We start from the raw sequence: 17590 nt of genomic DNA, 5'->3' as shown, positions 1-17590 counted from the left end.
AAAAGCAGAGAGACTTGAGGTGAAAAAAAAATTGCCAGAAGCAGTGGCAAAGAGCTTAAATCAGGTAGGATTACAAGTACTTTGGAACATTTCTGCTGTAAACTCAAAGTTGTCATCTCTTTTCAATCTCAATATATCTTTACCCCATGCACTGACATGACCTTTTATTCAACCTAGGCTTGGATGACTTCGTGCTACCTTCCAGGAAAGGAACTGTTTTTTTGCAGCTCCTTCTTACTCGTTTTGAGAAAAGGATTAAATCTTTCCTCTGACCAAGCATACAGGCATGCTAAAGTGAAGCCACTTCACGCTCCTGGCCAAACAAAGAACAATAATACCCACAATAAGCAAAAGCAGATGGCTTCAGTGGCAGGAAATGAATGAGCCAGACTGCAGGTAAAATGGCTTTCTGAACACATCTCAGAGGTTTGTAATGACAGGTTCTTTGTTATCTGGGGCCTCCCCACTGGAGGCCAGATGTCTTCTGTTGTGAAAGGAGATAGATAGAGATGCTCTTCCTTTTCCTCCCCCTTTAACTTATGGCTGTTTAAGTTACTACTAATGGAAGAAGAAGCCTGTTTTTCCCCCTTGCTCTCTGATGTTTTTGGAAAGAGAAGAGATAGTTAGTGAAGGGGTATTCTGATATGAAAGGAAAGGCCCAGAACTGGCCTTTACCTCCCAGTGACCTTCATTTTAAAGAACAGGGAGGTCAGTGCTGCTAATTGCACTTGAAAGGATTAACCACTTGATTGCTTTCATTTGGTGGAAAAAAACTACTCATTAATCTTAAAGTTGAAAAAATGTATCAGGAGGTATCAAGACATTTTCAGTGTGAGGTTGATGACCTAGACGGTTTGGCTTATACCAGTTCTGAAATTAAATAGAGGATTAAAATCTTTTTGTAGAGGGGAGAGCAGAAGATGGGGAAGTACATCTGGTGCTCAGAACAGACTTGGAGCAGGAGTGATAACAACCTCCTTTCTCTGTCCTTATAGAAGGTTTTCACAGGAATATCAATATATTAATTATGGATATTAGATGTGCTTGTATCACTTGGTGTGAGAAGAACCTCAGTGTAATGCAAGAGTCACAGTAGATGAAAAAGAACTTGAACCAATTCCTGGATGCGGATTCCAGACTTAAAATCTTTCTGCACATTGTTTTCACTTGGGAATTAAGAATCTATTTCAAAAGTAAATTAATTTTAATTCCCATTGCTCAAATAAAGTGAGGTACAGAAAACTTAAATTTGGAAGCCATTTTTAACCTTATGAAACTATTTTCTGAAAGTACCAGAGCAGCTTGTATAAGCTTTTATCTGACCTCTACTTCTTAAATAAAAAAACATGTTTTCGGGGAAATGTGTCTTGCAAGTACCTTCCCCTCCCCCCAAGTTTTTTCTCTCTGGTTCTTGTAAAACACTAGGTCAGCGGGTTCATTTTATTTCTGTTTGCTTGAAGTGAATGAAAGTTTCCATCTCAAATTTGTGTGATTTAAAATCACTTCAATGATTTAAAAAATATTACAGCAATCTTCATAAAATAAAAACAGATGAAGGCGTCAATAAACTATCAAAATTCAAACCAAAAGAGATAGCATTAATCATTGTAAAAAGCCCCAATAACCTCTCAGTAGCGGTAAAATGAATAAGAAATGCGTTGCTTCAGTAGCACTGAGACGTGACTGATTTTTCTAACTGCTTGGTACACACGAGCTCACAACGTCATTTACAGCTTTGCCATGTATGTGTGTATATACATATACTCATACATACACATACGCACGTTTAAAAATGCTTTTTCTTATTCTGACTTCAAACCTATGCTTCTTGCAGTGCTGTTGTAATTCGCACACTTCATGTGCACTCACATAACTTAACTGGCATTTCTTCTTGCAAACGGAGATACGCTTTGGTTGTCAATTGAGATGGGGTTTTATGTGCATTCACTTATGCAGATGAGATTACAAATCTGAATTACAACCTGCAGGGAGTATAGCTGTAGCTTGTTTAAAGCAATATTTACTTGGATTTCATGAATATCTTGATGCGTTAAATATCTATATACATATACAGCAAATCAGTTGTTTGATTCTGCATGGATTCCTGTGCAATAGTAAAAAAAAAAAAATAAATTAAAAATTGCATTAAGTTTTTTTCAATGTAGTGTTTCTATGCTTACTGGGATATTAGGGCACTCTTCTGGAGAGTATGGTACAGATGATAATTTAGTCAGATTTCTAGAGTAAAATATACAACAAACTTTGGAACCTCTGTTAAAAAATGATCTATTATAGTTCTTCAATCTGTGTCACTTTCACAAGGTTTAGTTTTTTGCCAGTAAGGCTTATGAAAATATTCAGAAATATGCATCCAACTTATATTCTATCTGTAATCAAATATATGTCAATATCTTAAGGCTATACTTTTTACCAACATAATTTTATTTGTCAGAACAACCTAGAATGATTAAAAATATACATATTTGTACAATTTTGCTCATAAAATAATACATCCGGTACCTCTGCCAGCACTACCTTTATTGCTAGCACTTGGCAAAGGCACATACAATTACACTCACACATGATGGCTCTGCCAGCAGTCCTATGCATATCAGGAAAAATTAAATCAGAAAAGATAGTCTTATTTATGCCGTGCAAATTTGCACAGTGTTGCAAAAGAAATAACACAGTGGATTCACACTCTGCTTAACTTAAGGAAGTCCTGTCAGGAACGCTGAGATCAGAACCACAATCTCTCATATTTCTTGTCTCTGTATATTTAGCTTAGGTCCTGAAAAAAGACCTACGGTTTCAGGTAACTCCAAGTGTGCAATGAGTCCTTTCTGCTACTTAGAATATAAGAAGACGGCATCTACAAAATTTTACCATGATATCCTATAATGATAGAAGTTAGTGTTCTCCAAAATAATAATGAACTAACTTATACAAACACTTGAATTCTGTTTGAAGGAGTCTACTATTATCCAGGAAATTGAGAATAATTTTAATACAACAGTACATGAATGGTACTATAGAAATCATGCACTGTACAATGATATTTAAAGAGATCGCTTTTCGATTACAAGGACAATTCTTGGAGTCAATCATCAAGCATGTAATTTATACTCCATTTACTCAATGTGGCTTTTCATTTGTCCCCAGTCCTCTATTAAATACTGTCCTAATAACTTCAGGACCTTTTTGAAGTCATGTAACTGAAATCAATCTGACTAGATAAAACATATGAAACATCCAAAACATAAATAACAAAAGAAGCTAGCATGCAAAATCCTTTTTTAGAGTTAGATCCATATGGGACAAAGGCCAGCTTCTCCAATCCCCACCTGAAGAAATTCCCTGTGATTAGCAGATCAGGTTCAAACACTACAGTACAGTATTCAGTAAACTGTTAATTCTATTCAAATAATTTAAATCAGACTGCTCATCTGAGTAGTTCTGCACACATAAGGTTACTTTTAGAGGAAAACCCTTAGCCATGACTAAGAGTACAACCTGTTTCCAGATTTCAGTCAGGTAAAATTACATTTATCCAGTAGATCACCATTACAAAAGAAACAAAATAAGAGGTTGTTACCTATAGGTTGTTACTTGTGGACAGACAGTTTATTCTTTTCCTGTGCCACACTTGGCATTTTTAATCAATGTGTACATAAATGAAAAGAAAAAAAGCAGATTATCATATTGTCCTTTGTAGTTCTCTTTCAAAATCTCCTGGTGATAATCCACAAAGAAATAATAAATTGCTTCTATTGTGGAAAGGTACGTATCTGGCTTTCCTTTCTGATGACGCCAAAAGCAAGTTTTCCTTGTTTTCAATTCAATTTGTAGTAACCCTGTCAAGAACAGAAAATTGACATGGATTAGAGAAGATTGGGGGTTAGGATGCCAAACAAGCCTTCAGTTGCTCTGGTTTTGGCTTTGCTGCTAGCTTGCTATATGCCTGCATGCAAATAATTTCTCTCCTCCATCTTCAGCTGCAAAATGGCAACAATGTTTTCTTTGTGGTTCACTTTGAAATTTGATGGAACAAGTCAAGAAGCTCCAGAGCAGAAAATTTGAAGTAATAAGTAATTATGGCTTGTGCCTATGGTAGTTAGTAATTCTATTGTCTTAGTACTGTGCCTGCTGTTATTATAACTATATTGTTAATTTTCTGAAGAAGTCGTAGTAGCAGCTTGAAAATGCTGTTTGAGGCAGGAATTCCACCCCTCCCCTAATCTTCTGTATTCACAAATTTTATGAGTAACTTTCAGAGTTGGGTTTGCAGAATGGCAGAGGTTGGAAGGAACCTGAAGAGATCTTTGAGTCCCACCCCCTCCTACAGGAGGTTCCCTACAGTATGTCACACCGGTTGGTGTCCAAATGGGTCCTGAATATCTCCATAGAAGGAAACTCCACCATCTTTCTGGGCAGTCTGTTTTAGTGCGCTGTCACCCAAACTGTAAAGTTATTCTGCATATTTGTGTGGAATTTCCTGTCTTCCAGTTTTTGGCCATTGTTCCTTGCCTTATCACTACACACCACTGAAAAGAGTCTGGCCTCCTCCAATTGACTCCCACGCTTTCAATATTTATAAACATTGATCAGATCCCCTCAGTCTTCTGTACCCTGAACAGATGCAGGTTTCTCAGCCTTTCCTCATATGGGTGGAGCTCCAGGCCCTTTATCCTCTTTGAAGTTGAGGCAGAAAGGATTCACATACCTTGGATTTACCTTGTCTCTACTGTAGACCCCTGAATAACAAATCAACTTACATTATTTTAAAAAGAATGTGGAAACGTGTGACAGAATTTCCACTTATTTGCATTGCGCTCTACACCTTTGATTTTGAGGGAAGAAGAGAGATGAAAAGGACAAGAGATTTATCAGCGAAAGAGGATATAGGGAATTTTTATGATTTTATATACAGCTATTTCACTTAACCTTTTCTGTAGCAATAACAACGTTTTTCTTTTTACCTTGAAGTCTTTCATCAGTTATTATTTTATTAGTTTGATTCCAGGTACTGTCAATAAATATTATTTTCTTCAGTTTAGTGCTTTCATTCATGTTGTTTGAGATGCATTCATTTGTATCTTTCTCTTCTGTAGGTTCTACTCTTGCTTTCTTAGGAAACGGCTCTTTGGAACAGTCATCGTCAGTGTCACCAACACCTTTCCTGGAGTATTTTTGGAGATGGAAAGCAATGTCTTTTACTGAAACCGAATCGGGGCCGGGAAAGATAAGTGCCACCTAAATGAAGAAAATAAATGAGATCTGAGCAATATGCTAATGAAACAGTAGGAATTATTTAGTTAAGGAATAGAAACTTCCCCGCCCACAAGCATTTAAGTCAGTAGAGAGGGAGAGTTTCTCTTTAAATATTAATATTTTATTGATGTATTTTTCTAATAGGCTAAAGGATTGCATTAAAATAATGAATAAAGATATTTCAAGGATGTTTAAATCTGGCAGATGCTGACTAGGATGAGCAGAATACCCATCTGAGTATTTTTGGATATAACACTTCTTATGGTACACGGTATCACATTATCTACCACCTAAAGTGCTGGAAACAGAAAATTCAAGGTGCTTAGATGGTGCTGCAATATCTTCAAGCTTTGTAGGACAGACCGTAATCGTTATACGTTTGTAGGCCCGTGCTTTGAGATGTTCAAGATGGAATGGACCGGATTAACAGAATAGTGCTTCCCACTCTCTCTCCCAGAGGAGTGGTATCAGCTTCAGGAGGGGAAGCATGGAAGATAGCTCTGTTTTTTTCCCAGCGCGAAGCCCTGTTATTTACATGGAATTTCTTACTTCATGTCTTTTTTCTTTGTATTCAGGAATGCAAGGGTACTTGTAAATTGTAACATCATCAGGTGCCAGGAGCTTAGCGTGCACAGCAGTGCTCTTGCCATCAGTTTCATTTGGGTGCTTAATAATGTCAATCTTCAAAGGTAACTAAAGCAATAATAAAAAAAAAATCATATAAAAACATAGAAATATACAAAAAGCTTATACAAAATTCAGGATAAATCCTTATGCGCGTGTAATTAAGACATTTTTCTTTCAAATAGTTTACAATTATTTTTTTTCATGTTTAGAACTAAACCAGATCCAAGTGACAAGAAGCACCTGTCACATTCTCTGACTTCATGTAAATACCTAAGAATGCAATGAATGCAATTTGGAATGCTGTAGCACTAGTGTGCTTAACAGAGCTCTAGAAATAGCATCAAATGATAGATATGATATGGGCTTAAATTAAGCAATATAATGGTTTTAAAACATGAATACTCATCTGTATTACATATTCACCCTTGGTTATGGACAAATCATACCTTATTCACAGTACATTTTGTACAGGCCAGAATTCTTACAAGCTGAATGAAAGTAAATAAACTTTTAAAAACGAAGAAAACTCACACTTATGAGTGACTTCTGCTTATCTTCCCAACAATTAGGCACATAAACATTTATGTGAAGAGTGGCACACTGTCAGTGCCTGTGCATGTAATTTCTCAAATAAGAACAATAATTTTATCTAAATGGAATTTATTCATTCATTATCATTTGTGTTAAAAATTACTGTTCGTAAAGAACAGTAGAATTAGAAAAGAAATGATCATAGACCATCTTTTTTATGTCCCTAGAAACTAAAAGACACAAGAATATTATAAAAGATTCATAAGAAATATTAACCTTCACCATTGGGATTTCTGTGATAGGGACAGTTTCAACAGGAAGAAAGCATGTGTAACAATAAAACATCCTTGAGCTACTGCATCGTGGGCATTTTGATCTCCCACTTTTTTTTGCCTTTTCAAGTACTTCCTGTGACGCTAACTGTAATTTTTGAAGTGGGTTATCTTGAAATGGTGATGGAGTCTGCTGTTCTAGACTTCTTTTTGGCCCTTGAGAGTTTTCTTCATTTAGAATTGTAGATGAATTTAAAGACATGGTTAGCTGAAAGAGACAATGTGATTTACCTGCAAAACAAAGATCCATCATAGTATAATTATAAAGAGATTATTCTATATGATCCTACATATGATCCTATCAACAAATGTACTTCCTATAACAAAAAATAGCACAATCATCTGACCCAGTTATAGTAGTACCAAGAACTCCAAACAGATTTCAGGAACCAGACAGAACTTGAGATGTCTATTCTTAATGCACATATGCTCATCCTTTTACCCAGATAACTCAGCCTTATGGCTTTTTTTTTTTTTTTCCTAGGGGCAGGATCTGTGTCTACAAGGTAACAGCAGATACAAGAGACCTGCAGGAGCAGTCCCATCAGTTTTCAGCATGGCTACTAGTAAGGAATTAAACGTCTACAGACAGAAAGCTGTAAGATCCAACTGTAACTAAATTTCAATCTTTGTGCTGCAATGTATTGTGCATAGGCAGGCAAACAAACTAAATGAAATTCTTGTTGACAGAGCTTTGTGAGAGAAAGGAAATCCTCCTGGAACAAAGCTTGAGGCTAGATTAACGCTTCAGAAGAGCTAAAATAGGGCTGTGGCACTCCATATAGTAACTAGTAAGCACTGACAGTCTAAACTCATCCTGCAGGTGAACGTTTGTTCAGTAACACTGACGGAACGGCCTTTTTGCAGGCTTTCTTCACGACAGACTCTGCAGCCGGTGCAGAGCTTTCTCTCTGCTTTCAGTAGCTCTGCCTGCCCAGCCGGGATCACTACAGCTGTGCCGCAGCTCCCGGGACGCTGCCTGCCCGGGTCAGTCCCGCCGCAATTCAGCCCGTGCGGGAGGAGCCGCCTGCAGGAGCTGCGAGCTGCCCCACTTCACAGGAGAGCAGTAATCCCCGTGTTTACTTCTGGCTGACCGAGATGTCTTTCGTGTCGGGGATCGCACTGGAGAAGCGATGTAACCCAACGGCCCGCTTAACGACAGCAAACCAACAGCAATTCCCCAGATGTGGTCCGAAGGGAACTGTTTAGATAAAACCGAGCGTCATCTAATTGGAAAACAACAAAGATAAAACGCTCAGCAAGCTTTACACTAGGAATGTAAAATAAATCCCGGATAAATTAAATATTTGTGCGTGCTTCGATACCTCTCCCTCCCGCAGCGACAAGCTTTAGCATTTTAAAGGTCAGGAAAACCCACTGAACAGCCAAATCCCAAGGCGCGGACAGGTTCCTTGCTGCGCTCTGCTTTTCGGGAGCTGGCAGCGAAAGGCCGAACCCGGCCAGCGCCGCAGGACAGCGGGCACAACTTCCGCGACGGCCAAGGCCTCCGCACAGCCGCCGGCTCCCGCCGCCCGCCCGGCCCCCGGCCCCGCCGCGCCTTCACCGCGAGTCGCGCAGCTGCCGCCGCTCCCTGCCCCGCCGGGCCGACTCCCAGCGCGCGCCGCGGCCCCGGAACGACCCGGAACGCCAAGGGCGGGCTGCGCGCCGCGGGAGCGGGGCCGGAAGGACGTGGCGGCATCGCGGTTTGGCGGGAAATGGTTGCTAGGGGCCCTTAGCAACGGCACGCGGCGGCCTGCAGCGCGCGGCCGTCCTTCCTCAGCTCTTCGGCGTTTCCTGCCCATTTTTATTTTTTTTTTCCACGCAGTGTACGTACCGCCATGCTTACGGCTCACGCCGAGGGCTGGAGAATTTCGTCACGGTATTTCTTTGTTGCTGCTGCTGTTGTTTTTCATCTCTCTCCACAGGACTGCAAGGTTCTCCATGCAGCTCGGGCTGAGTGAGGGCACTGCCTGCTGTGACGTCCTGTGGTCACTGGTTTCATTTTTAAGCTGAACTGCCTGTGCGAAAGCAGTAATTTTGGTATAGGAAATATTTATCTTGGCTGAGTCAAAGGCAGTCTGTGGTGTCTTAGTTACAGGAGCCCTAGGGCACGAATTAACATTTCTTACATCTTGTTCATGCTTGGAAGTAAGAGTGTAAGTTGAGTTTTTAATTACACTCAACCTGGGATGTGCGAGTCGACTGACTTCAGTCAGATTTCTGCTCATTCACAATCCTTACGTTGCTTCCAATTGATAAACAAAATCGGAACATAAAAGCAGAGCACACCTATTTGGTGATGCAACTTTCACATCTTTTCCCCGTATATATTTTAAAAGTACATAAGTGATATAAATATCTTGCTACTTTGCATGGATATGTCTAGAGGAAAAGGGAAGTTCTGCTTTTGTGATTGTGTCTTCTTTAGCATCTTTCTCAACATTTAGGAATGTGATTCTTCTGTTTTTTCTAGAAATGACTACGAATGAGCTGTGTATAAGCTACAGTGATTGCCTTAATTGTAAATTTCAATAATCCAAAGTTTAAATGTATGCTCAGACGTGTTGTCTTATGGATTTTAGGGCATTCTGGTGAGAACAATTCTTACTGTGTCAGTTGAAAATGGAAAAGCCTCCTTTGACTTTTGAAGAATTCCTGCGGTCTCAAGACTTGGTGAGTCTGACTACTTGTTATTTTAATAACCCATGTGTACAATGGAGTGAACATGCAGAAGTGGGATCGTGAGCAAAGCCATGTAAATATCGAGAACTGAGTTTGAACATGGATTGTATTTCCTAAACCCTCAGGCATTGGAAACTAAGAGGTTTGCAGCAATGGCAGCTCATCAAGAGTGGCCTTGTTGTTAACTTCCTTTTTCCAGAAAGGTAAACCATGGAGAAAGTTTTTGTCTGCAGTACAGTGCTTTTGTATTGTTGGAAGCATGCTTGAATGATGATACTGACCCAAGCTTTGTTTAAAATATTTGATCAGACCACAGCATTACTAACATAACACAAAGTGCTGAACCCTAAGGCAAAACGTGCTTATGAGTGTGGCAGGGTGAACAGCTAGCTACTTTTGTTTTTTTTAATGAGGTTGCTTTCTTTTCTTATACTGGGAAGCACGTTAAGGGAAATCTTTCAATACGCTTTTGTATTTTGTTAAATAATTTAATATAATGTGAATACCAATGATTCCTCGAAATTACATTATTCTTGAAGGAAACAGAAAATTTCTTTTGACCTGCCTACATAATCTGCAAGTATTGACTCACTCAAAGCCTCTAACTGCAGAGCTATGAGGAAAATAGTTCCTCTGCACTGAACCAAAGCTTTTTATCTCATGTAAACAATGAAATAAAAATATTTAAAAATGTTTTGTGAAGTGGAACATTTCATTATAAGAATTTAGTTTTTACTTAAAGACAAATTATTTGAAGAAACAATCTGATATCAAATTGGAAGCATTATAATTTTTTGATGGAAACACTATAATTTTGAATAATATCAAAACAAAACATTAATATATTTTAGTTTTTCACTTGGTTTTATTTGTTTTTTCCTTTTCTATCCTGAAATGCTTGTATGTATTACTGGTTTGCTCTTCGTTTGATTTGGCAGGGAGAAGGGAGAGAATAATTTGTTTTTCTGTCCAGCTATTATGGTGGAACATGTCCTTGTTTTTCAGCTGTATTAGGGATTTTAAAAACAAATTGATCGTTCCATATTAACGCTTGCAAAGTTGTTTCAGGGAAGTAACCAATTTGATGACTTACTTCAAATGACTACCATTGGTTTCAACAGGTTGTTCGAATGTTTAAGCTACTAGTTTTAATTCTTCACTGAGCAAGGAGCAGTTTCTTCTTATGCTTCCAAGGCTGTTCTCAACAGATGGAAGACATTACTGTCCTTTCAGAGAACTTAAACTGCACATGATTTTATTTGTCTCTTTAGAAACATAACAACCCTTTTTTTCCCTGAGTTATCTCTTTTTCTAACTAAAAAGTTATAGTCCTTTTAATTGCTCTGCGTACGCTATAATGGGCCTCCTTGGCCTATGTCTGTTTTTCCTTCTTTTTGAGATGATATAATCATCTCTGAATGCGGCACATGGAGCAGCAGGAAATTGCAGTCTATGTTAGCAATGTTGCCAAGATCTGACGTTCTTAAAATGTGTAAGTAAAACGTGCTTATACTGCTATTGCAACTCTTTATCCAGAATGAATTTCACAGGTTACCAAATTTAATCTTTCCATTTGTCTCGTATTCAGCAATAATTATTTTTTTGATGTGTACTGATTGCAGAAGGACTGGCCGAGATATGTCTGTTTGGATGAGCCTTATTTGGTGGATAACTTAAGAAAAGACTGTTCCTTCAGCGCGGTCTCTAAGAGGCTGTATGAACATGCTCCACTGACCGTCAGTTCACTCTCAGATTTGGAGAAAAGAATGAACACATGCCTCATTGAACTAAGGAAACATGCTGCAAGAATCTTTTCATTACAGTGCGGACCAGCGTCTCTAGAAGAACAGCTAATTGCCCCTGGACAGAGTAATAATCATTTCTCATTTTTAAAGTAGAAAATGAGAAAAAAAATCCTAGTGCCTTCAAAAGATGTACAGAACTAGTGATTTCTGCCCACTTCTTGGTAACGTTGTAGAGTAATAGAAAAAGAAAGGAATGTAAATGTATGTAGAATTTGTAGGTTTAGAGTTTGCAAAATTCCAGAAATTTAAGTAAAGTTAACGGTGCATGTTTGAAGTTTCCTAGGTACTATTTAAAACAAAGCTATTGTTCCAGAGAAGTGTTTACAGCTTTTCCTCATTTGCAAGTATGAAGTGTCAATTTTATAATTTAAAAAATCTAATAAGCTGAAGTCCCAGTTCTGGCTAGAACATGGGAACGTTTTATTTCAGACCTAACAAAGTGTCTATGAAAACGTGTTCTCCACAGACCTTGGTGTTATAAAGTAAGGGTGAGAGGTGTAGAAATACAAAAATGGTGATTGTCAAGTCTTCCAATCCATGCAGTAGTGCAGTAGGAAGATGCAGCATCTTGTTTTATGCATGCATGCATTTTGACATAGTTATGGATAAATTAAAAGTCTTTGTCTGATTAGAGCTTTTAGTCCATACAGTCATCAATCCAGATTCTATATCTGGATAAATTTACTAATTTTTTTAGAGAGATTCCTACTGAGCAAATTGATTCAGAGCTTCTGACTTGGGAAAGTGAGACGAGGAAAACAAAGGTATATTATGTAATTATGTATTTTTAGTTCTCTTTGTGGGTTAGATGAGGAAGACTAAATTTGCAAGTCTTTTCCTTGGTTAGAACTTAGGTTACATTTACCTTTGTGTATTTTTGGGTGGGGAAAAAAACTAAACAAAACAAACAGCCATATCTGAAGTATTTTTTCTTTATATCTCTAAGGGTATTTTTTAATATACGTCACCTAACGTCAGTTTTAGACGGTTGCTCTTAATCTGAATCACACTCAAAGTTCATAGTATGAATTTTCCTAGCTGAAAATATTACTTACACAATTATGTGAAATAGCCTTTATTTTGAACTGTGAACTTAATAACTTCCAGGTTGCCAAACGCATTGCTGAGGAGTCAAAGGGTTGAAATGTGGAGGTGAGCTTTATTGTGTTAATTACATTTTTAAAATTGCATGGCGTTCTTTCTTTAAAACGTATTTTGAGCTGTAAGTCAAAGAAATACCTCTGGTACCAACCCAAGGGAAGAAAAACTGAGATCCATTCAAGATTCAATATTAAATTTTCTAGACTACTTGAATTTAGATGTATTGCATAATGGAAATTCCAAATACGCTATAAATATACTGGGTAGTTTTATTCATTTGATTTTATCATCAACTGTTGGGAGTGTTGTTTGTGACTTTCCAGTAGGGAAAGGGGACTTGAAGAAAAGATGTCTGTCATAGTTTGGAATATCTTGACTCTGGTAAGGTATGTCTTGAATGATGGTTGGATGTTAATCGCAATCAGGTGCTTTTTTTTTTTTAATATTAGTGTGAATACTCTCAGAACTAAGCCATAAATTACTAATAAGCTAGTGAGTTAATATGCTGAGTGATGAAAAATTACAGACCATACTGTATTTGTTATTTGGTCTATTAAAACTCAGCTAAAGGTTCTGTTAAAGAAACTACTGAGACATGTAAATGTAACAAATTCTTTTAGATTCTTGTGGGACATCTTGGAACTGTAAGAAATACAAAGCATGGTTGCTCCTTACGTATCTGCCAATGGGGTAGATCTCTCAAAGAGCTTGTGCTGTCTTCATCTTTGAAAATTTCAAGACCATGCAAGATAAAGCCTTGATTTAGCCTACGCTCTTGTAATATTGGTATCAGTTGGTAAGACACCAAGTAACTATGGTGGTAATACAATGTACATTCCGCATTGGACACTGTAGGCTAAAGAAAATACCTTAAATAGTTCAGTTGGCTCATTTCAAAGCAGTGCTACTCGCTAGGTAGACTCTTGCACATGGTGTAATGTTGAAAGTCACTGTATGGGCTGTATGGCCAGACAGAAGTTTGTACTTGACTGGAAACTGATACAAGAGCAAATATGCCAAATATATCCAAAATGGCCAAGAAACAGTATCATCTCAAATTGAAAAAAATAATATGTATAGGTTAAAAGAAGCAAAAAGCCCAGCAAGTAAGAAAAATTGAGATGGGTTTTCTCATTCTTTCTAACAGAAAATATTTTTTTGAGAAGTCTTGCAAGAAACAAAGTGTGTCGAAGATTGAAGTGATCATTTCATGTACTTTGACAGACTTTTGGTAAAAAAAGAAAACAACTACCAAAGAAAGTATTTTTATAAAATAGAGTCACCAGCTCTGTTGAAGAATCCTTTGCAGGTTTTTTAATTTAGAAAAAAACTGCTTGTGAGTTTGAAACGCTGTTTTCTCAGTGCAGCATCACATCAGGAATGTAATTATCAGCTTTAGTTACTGAAGATTTTTCTTTTCTTTTTAGAGCTGTGGTTACCCTGGTTTCAAAAACCAACTTTTAGAATTATGAAGACATTTGGAAGCTTCAAAACTTTAAGACTTAGCTATGAAAGAATGATGTAAGTATGTATTCTTTGCTTCAATATCCTGATCACAAGCTGCCAATAAAGAGTATTGCAAAATACGTTGACTCATTCATCTTCGTATGTTCCACTTTCATACAGTTTTTAGTGTCACTATTAGCATTGATTGAAGTTACAAAACTGTCAGATCTAGGAGCTGTTTGATTTTAACTCATTATTGTTGAAGAATTCTAGCTGCTCTGTCCTGTGTCCTGCAGTTGGCCAGTAATTAAGATAGTGAAACAAATAATGTAACATTCACATTGAACTTAAAAAGAATTTCAAAAACCAAGTAAGCCCAGAGTTACAATGTAGAACATGTAATTTTTTTACAGACTCCTTGGCATGTGTGTTACACATCATGTTGAATTGCATGGGGCTTTTTGTTTTTTTACTGTATCATTGACTCCTTGTATCTCATAGCACTCAGGGAATGGTTGAACACTGAGGACGAAGAGAGATGATTGCCTGTAACACCTCAGTCTAATTACTGCAGGAATTATAATCTTGTTTATGTATGAATTTGCAGCAAGTATGTAAAACACTTGGATGCTATTATGCAAATGAATTCCAGATGAATTTCTTGTGTGTGATCATATGCTCATACTCTGTAGCTGGTGGGCACGAACCTCGTGACTATGAAATCTTGCATTAGCATATAAACAGGGCCTCACCGCACATGCAGCTACGGTATGCTCATGTCTCACCTGGAGACATAAAAATGAAGGTATTCCTTCTTTCTTTCATATGACCACAGAAGAAAAATGAAGACAGTGTTCAGGAGCTTCTTGGTGTCCTGTTAATTAATGGCTCTTTTTCATTAGGCGAACAAAGATTTATTTGATGTTACGCTAATTCCATCAGTATGTGTGCACTCATCTTTTGCTACTGATGAGGGATCCTTATTCTGTCTGAAGTTACAGCTTTCACACCTGCATCTGGAACTAAATGAGCCAGGAAAATTGCAGTTGACGGTTTGAAGTATTATTGTAATTCTAACCTTTCTATTCTAATTTTCTACTTATTTCAGTGGGAATTAACAGTGTCTTCAAATTCTTTGGTTACTTCATTAGTGGACAAATGAAAAGGCATAGTCTTTTCTTGTGTGGCCAGTACTTTAATCCATGGTTGAAAAGATAGGGATAATTTAGAGCTTTGTCTCTGCTGTCTTTGTGATCGGCCTTAAATGGTGATCTTCCTGTAAGCTGTTAGTTGACCCAGGATAACATTTTCCTTGGGAAGGTCCATTTGTGGAGGTGAACCAGTGTCATTGCCACCACTGCTCAGGTGCACCACTCACTGCCTCCCTGTGCTCACGTCCACTGTTGGGTCTCCATAAATGTTCAGCAAGTGTTGATAAATTTTGATGGGTTTAAAAACTTTGGCTATTTTTGCTTAAATATATGCAAACGTACGCAGATAGCCAAGTTACAAGTGATATCAAAATCCTTTTAGCACTTCTGCATTGGTTCTGGAACAACTTCGAGTCAGTGCTTGTGTCCAAATGTCAATGGAAGTTTATCTGGTGCCTGTATCTGCTTTGTTGCTAGGATTAGTTACAGTATTTGTGCTCTTGCATTTTTTTAATTATGTTAAAATTTAAACGCAACAAGTGTGATTTGCTGCCTTATTAATTTTGTGTAACTTAGTTTTTGTGGTTTTAACTCTGTATATTTAAATATTTTGTGGTAAGTTTAGTGAAAATTAACTAAAAAAAATCTCAAAGAGAATAAAACAAAAAAGCATTGAAGAGCTGAGAGAGTTGTTGGGAACCAGCAAATGCAGATGTGTCCCCATCATTTACGATGACCTAACGGTGAGGTGCCCAAAGAATCTGCTTTTGTTCTCAGTAGAAGCTGGACATTTCCCTGCAAGCTTTTCTTACTTCAGTATTTCCTCAGTCTGAAAGAAGGCTCCCATTTTCTTCTGGATTGAGTTCCAAATGAAAACCCTTGCACTTCCTATCCTTGCCTAGTTTCAGTTTGTTCTGTGGTTTTAAGATTTTAGAATTGCAGCACTCAGCGCAATAAATATTTAATTGTTGCTTTGACAGAAGGAAGTTCTTGAAGTCTGGAGAAACTTGTTTCTCTCAAAATTATCTATTGCAACATTTCAGGATTTTTTTTCTGTGCCGGTTCCTCCAAAAGTGTAAGGTATAAATGAACTTGATGCATTCCTGGTCTGTTATTATCAAAGAAATAAGCTATAGATTCTTCAAGTTGGTTGTAGACAAAGCCCAGTACGTCAATTACAGGCCCAAGACTAACTGACGTACAACTTTAAGCAGCTGTAGTTGAACACACAAACAGCTAATTTAGTTAGCAGGTTTATACCACAGTGCCTACAATAAGCATTTAGATCAGAGTTGTTTGTTTTACTTTGCTTACTTTGTGTACTGATGCTAGGACTTGCATAAGGTATGATTTTGCAGTATTTAGGTTAAGAATATAGATTAAAAATGTATATATTCTATTACCTCAGGTGATCACTGTGTTCTTTATTAAGAAGAGAAGAAAAATATTAAAATGGTCGGAGACTCTGGTTATATACAATGGCTTCCATTCAGTACAGCACTTAGATTCCATCTTAATTATTGGCTGGTGCACCACATATGCTTCAAATAATAGACATTCTTAAGTATGATTCTGAATCAGTAACTACTGCAGTATACTTTAAAAAGTCTGTCAATACAGTTAGAAGAAGATATTAGAGTAAGAGGTGGAATTATTTTAAGAATATATTTCAGTATTGTTTCTTTGTATTGTCAGCACCGCCCCTAACAGGATACATAAGGATGAGCTCTAATAATCTCATGCATCAGTATATTGGCTCACAACAGTATATGAATTTATGCTGATGCCTTCTTCTTGGGTTCGTGTTTCACCCTTTGAAGCCCAATCAGAAAGATCAGCACCACAGTTTGACAGAATTACAGAAAGCTTTGTGGCGCTTTTTCATCTTGTTCCCAGGGATAGTAAAGATGGTTGGTTTTTTTTCTTTTTTTTTTCAGGCAAATAAACATTTAGTAATTCCATTGGTATACAGAAAGATGCTGTATTTTGGCTCATAAAAGTATTAACATATAACATAAGCAAATTTACACATGTCCAGGTTGACAGTGTTAGGCTGCACAAGGGAGCTGCATGTATGTGGAAGAGAGAGGGCAGTCAGAAATATTGAGGGAATCTAGAAATTATCACTTCTTTGTCATGAAGTTGATTTTTTGGCTCATATAATGTGTGAATAGGAAAACAATGTTAAAAGATGAGAAATTTGTAAATTTCTTGTTTTTAATTAGCGACCATGATCAGCTCAATATCATTAAAGAATACTTTATCCTAATTGTAGGCCTAAGTGTCTTGTTCAAAGTATGCAATTTGTTTGAATCACTGCCCTCCAATTCCATCTTCACTGGGAACTTTGATATTGGCTAAGCACATTATAGAGAAGTGCATTCACTTGTTGGTACAGCTGCCTAATGTTTCACACAAGTAATAGAAGGCAGCACTATTCTTTTTTTAGAAGAATGACTTTGCAATTACTGCACTTCACTTGAGTGTTTTTACATTAGCTAAGGATATTGTAGTATGAAAGCTCTTTTGGTAGCTTTGGTAGATACTGTGTTATTCTTGTGTTGGCAGGTGTATCCTGATTGTTTGTCACAAATACTTTACATCACTTTCTGTGAAGCGTTTCCTGAATTCCTTAGAAGATTTG

General features: G+C 37.4%; 1 protein-coding gene and 1 long non-coding RNA gene across 15 annotated transcripts in view; one reads left to right on the top strand and one right to left on the bottom strand.

The window, feature by feature from the left end:
- Positions 1–8097, top strand: part of LOC122182577 — a 72890-nt gene extending 64793 nt beyond the window's left edge. For 9 of the 12 annotated variants that reach the window (XR_006179872.1, XR_006179871.1, XR_006179868.1 and 6 more), the window contains 5 exons: positions 178–396; positions 5112–5960; positions 7246–7359; positions 7452–7552; positions 7629–8097. This is a non-coding gene — a long non-coding RNA (uncharacterized LOC122182577). The remainder of the gene's footprint in view (positions 1–177; positions 397–5111; positions 5961–7245; positions 7360–7451; positions 7553–7628) is intronic. The other 3 variants (XR_006179866.1, XR_006179870.1, XR_006179865.1) reach the window with 3 other exon arrangements.
- Positions 2422–8286, bottom strand: DTWD1 (DTW domain containing 1). 3 transcript variants are annotated; one of them, XM_042876018.1, is made up of 6 exons: positions 8087–8286; positions 7856–7987; positions 6706–6992; positions 5821–5964; positions 4980–5253; positions 2422–3854 (listed from the first exon to the last, which is right to left on the bottom strand). In XM_042876018.1, the coding sequence occupies exons 3-6, from the start codon at positions 6961–6963 to the stop codon at positions 3625–3627; spliced, it is 906 nt and encodes a 301-aa protein (XP_042731952.1). In that variant the 5' UTR covers positions 6964–6992; positions 7856–7987; positions 8087–8286; the 3' UTR covers positions 2422–3624. The 3 variants fall into 3 exon arrangements, with proteins under 3 accessions (XP_042731952.1, XP_042731951.1, XP_042731950.1); XM_042876017.1 differs by having other exon boundaries at positions 6706–7987; XM_042876016.1 differs by lacking the exon at positions 7856–7987.
- Between the last annotated feature and the right edge of the window lie 9304 nt (positions 8287–17590).

The sequence above is a fragment of the Lagopus leucura genome, unplaced genomic scaffold, assembly GCF_019238085.1.
Source record: "Lagopus leucura isolate 7727_CA_CO unplaced genomic scaffold, USGS_WTPT01 Super-Scaffold_100015, whole genome shotgun sequence".
In the NCBI taxonomy this organism is placed as follows: Eukaryota; Metazoa; Chordata; class Aves; order Galliformes; family Phasianidae; genus Lagopus; species Lagopus leucura.
Note: the sequence above shows the minus strand (reverse complement) of the source record. Positions and strands in the feature narration are given on the sequence as shown.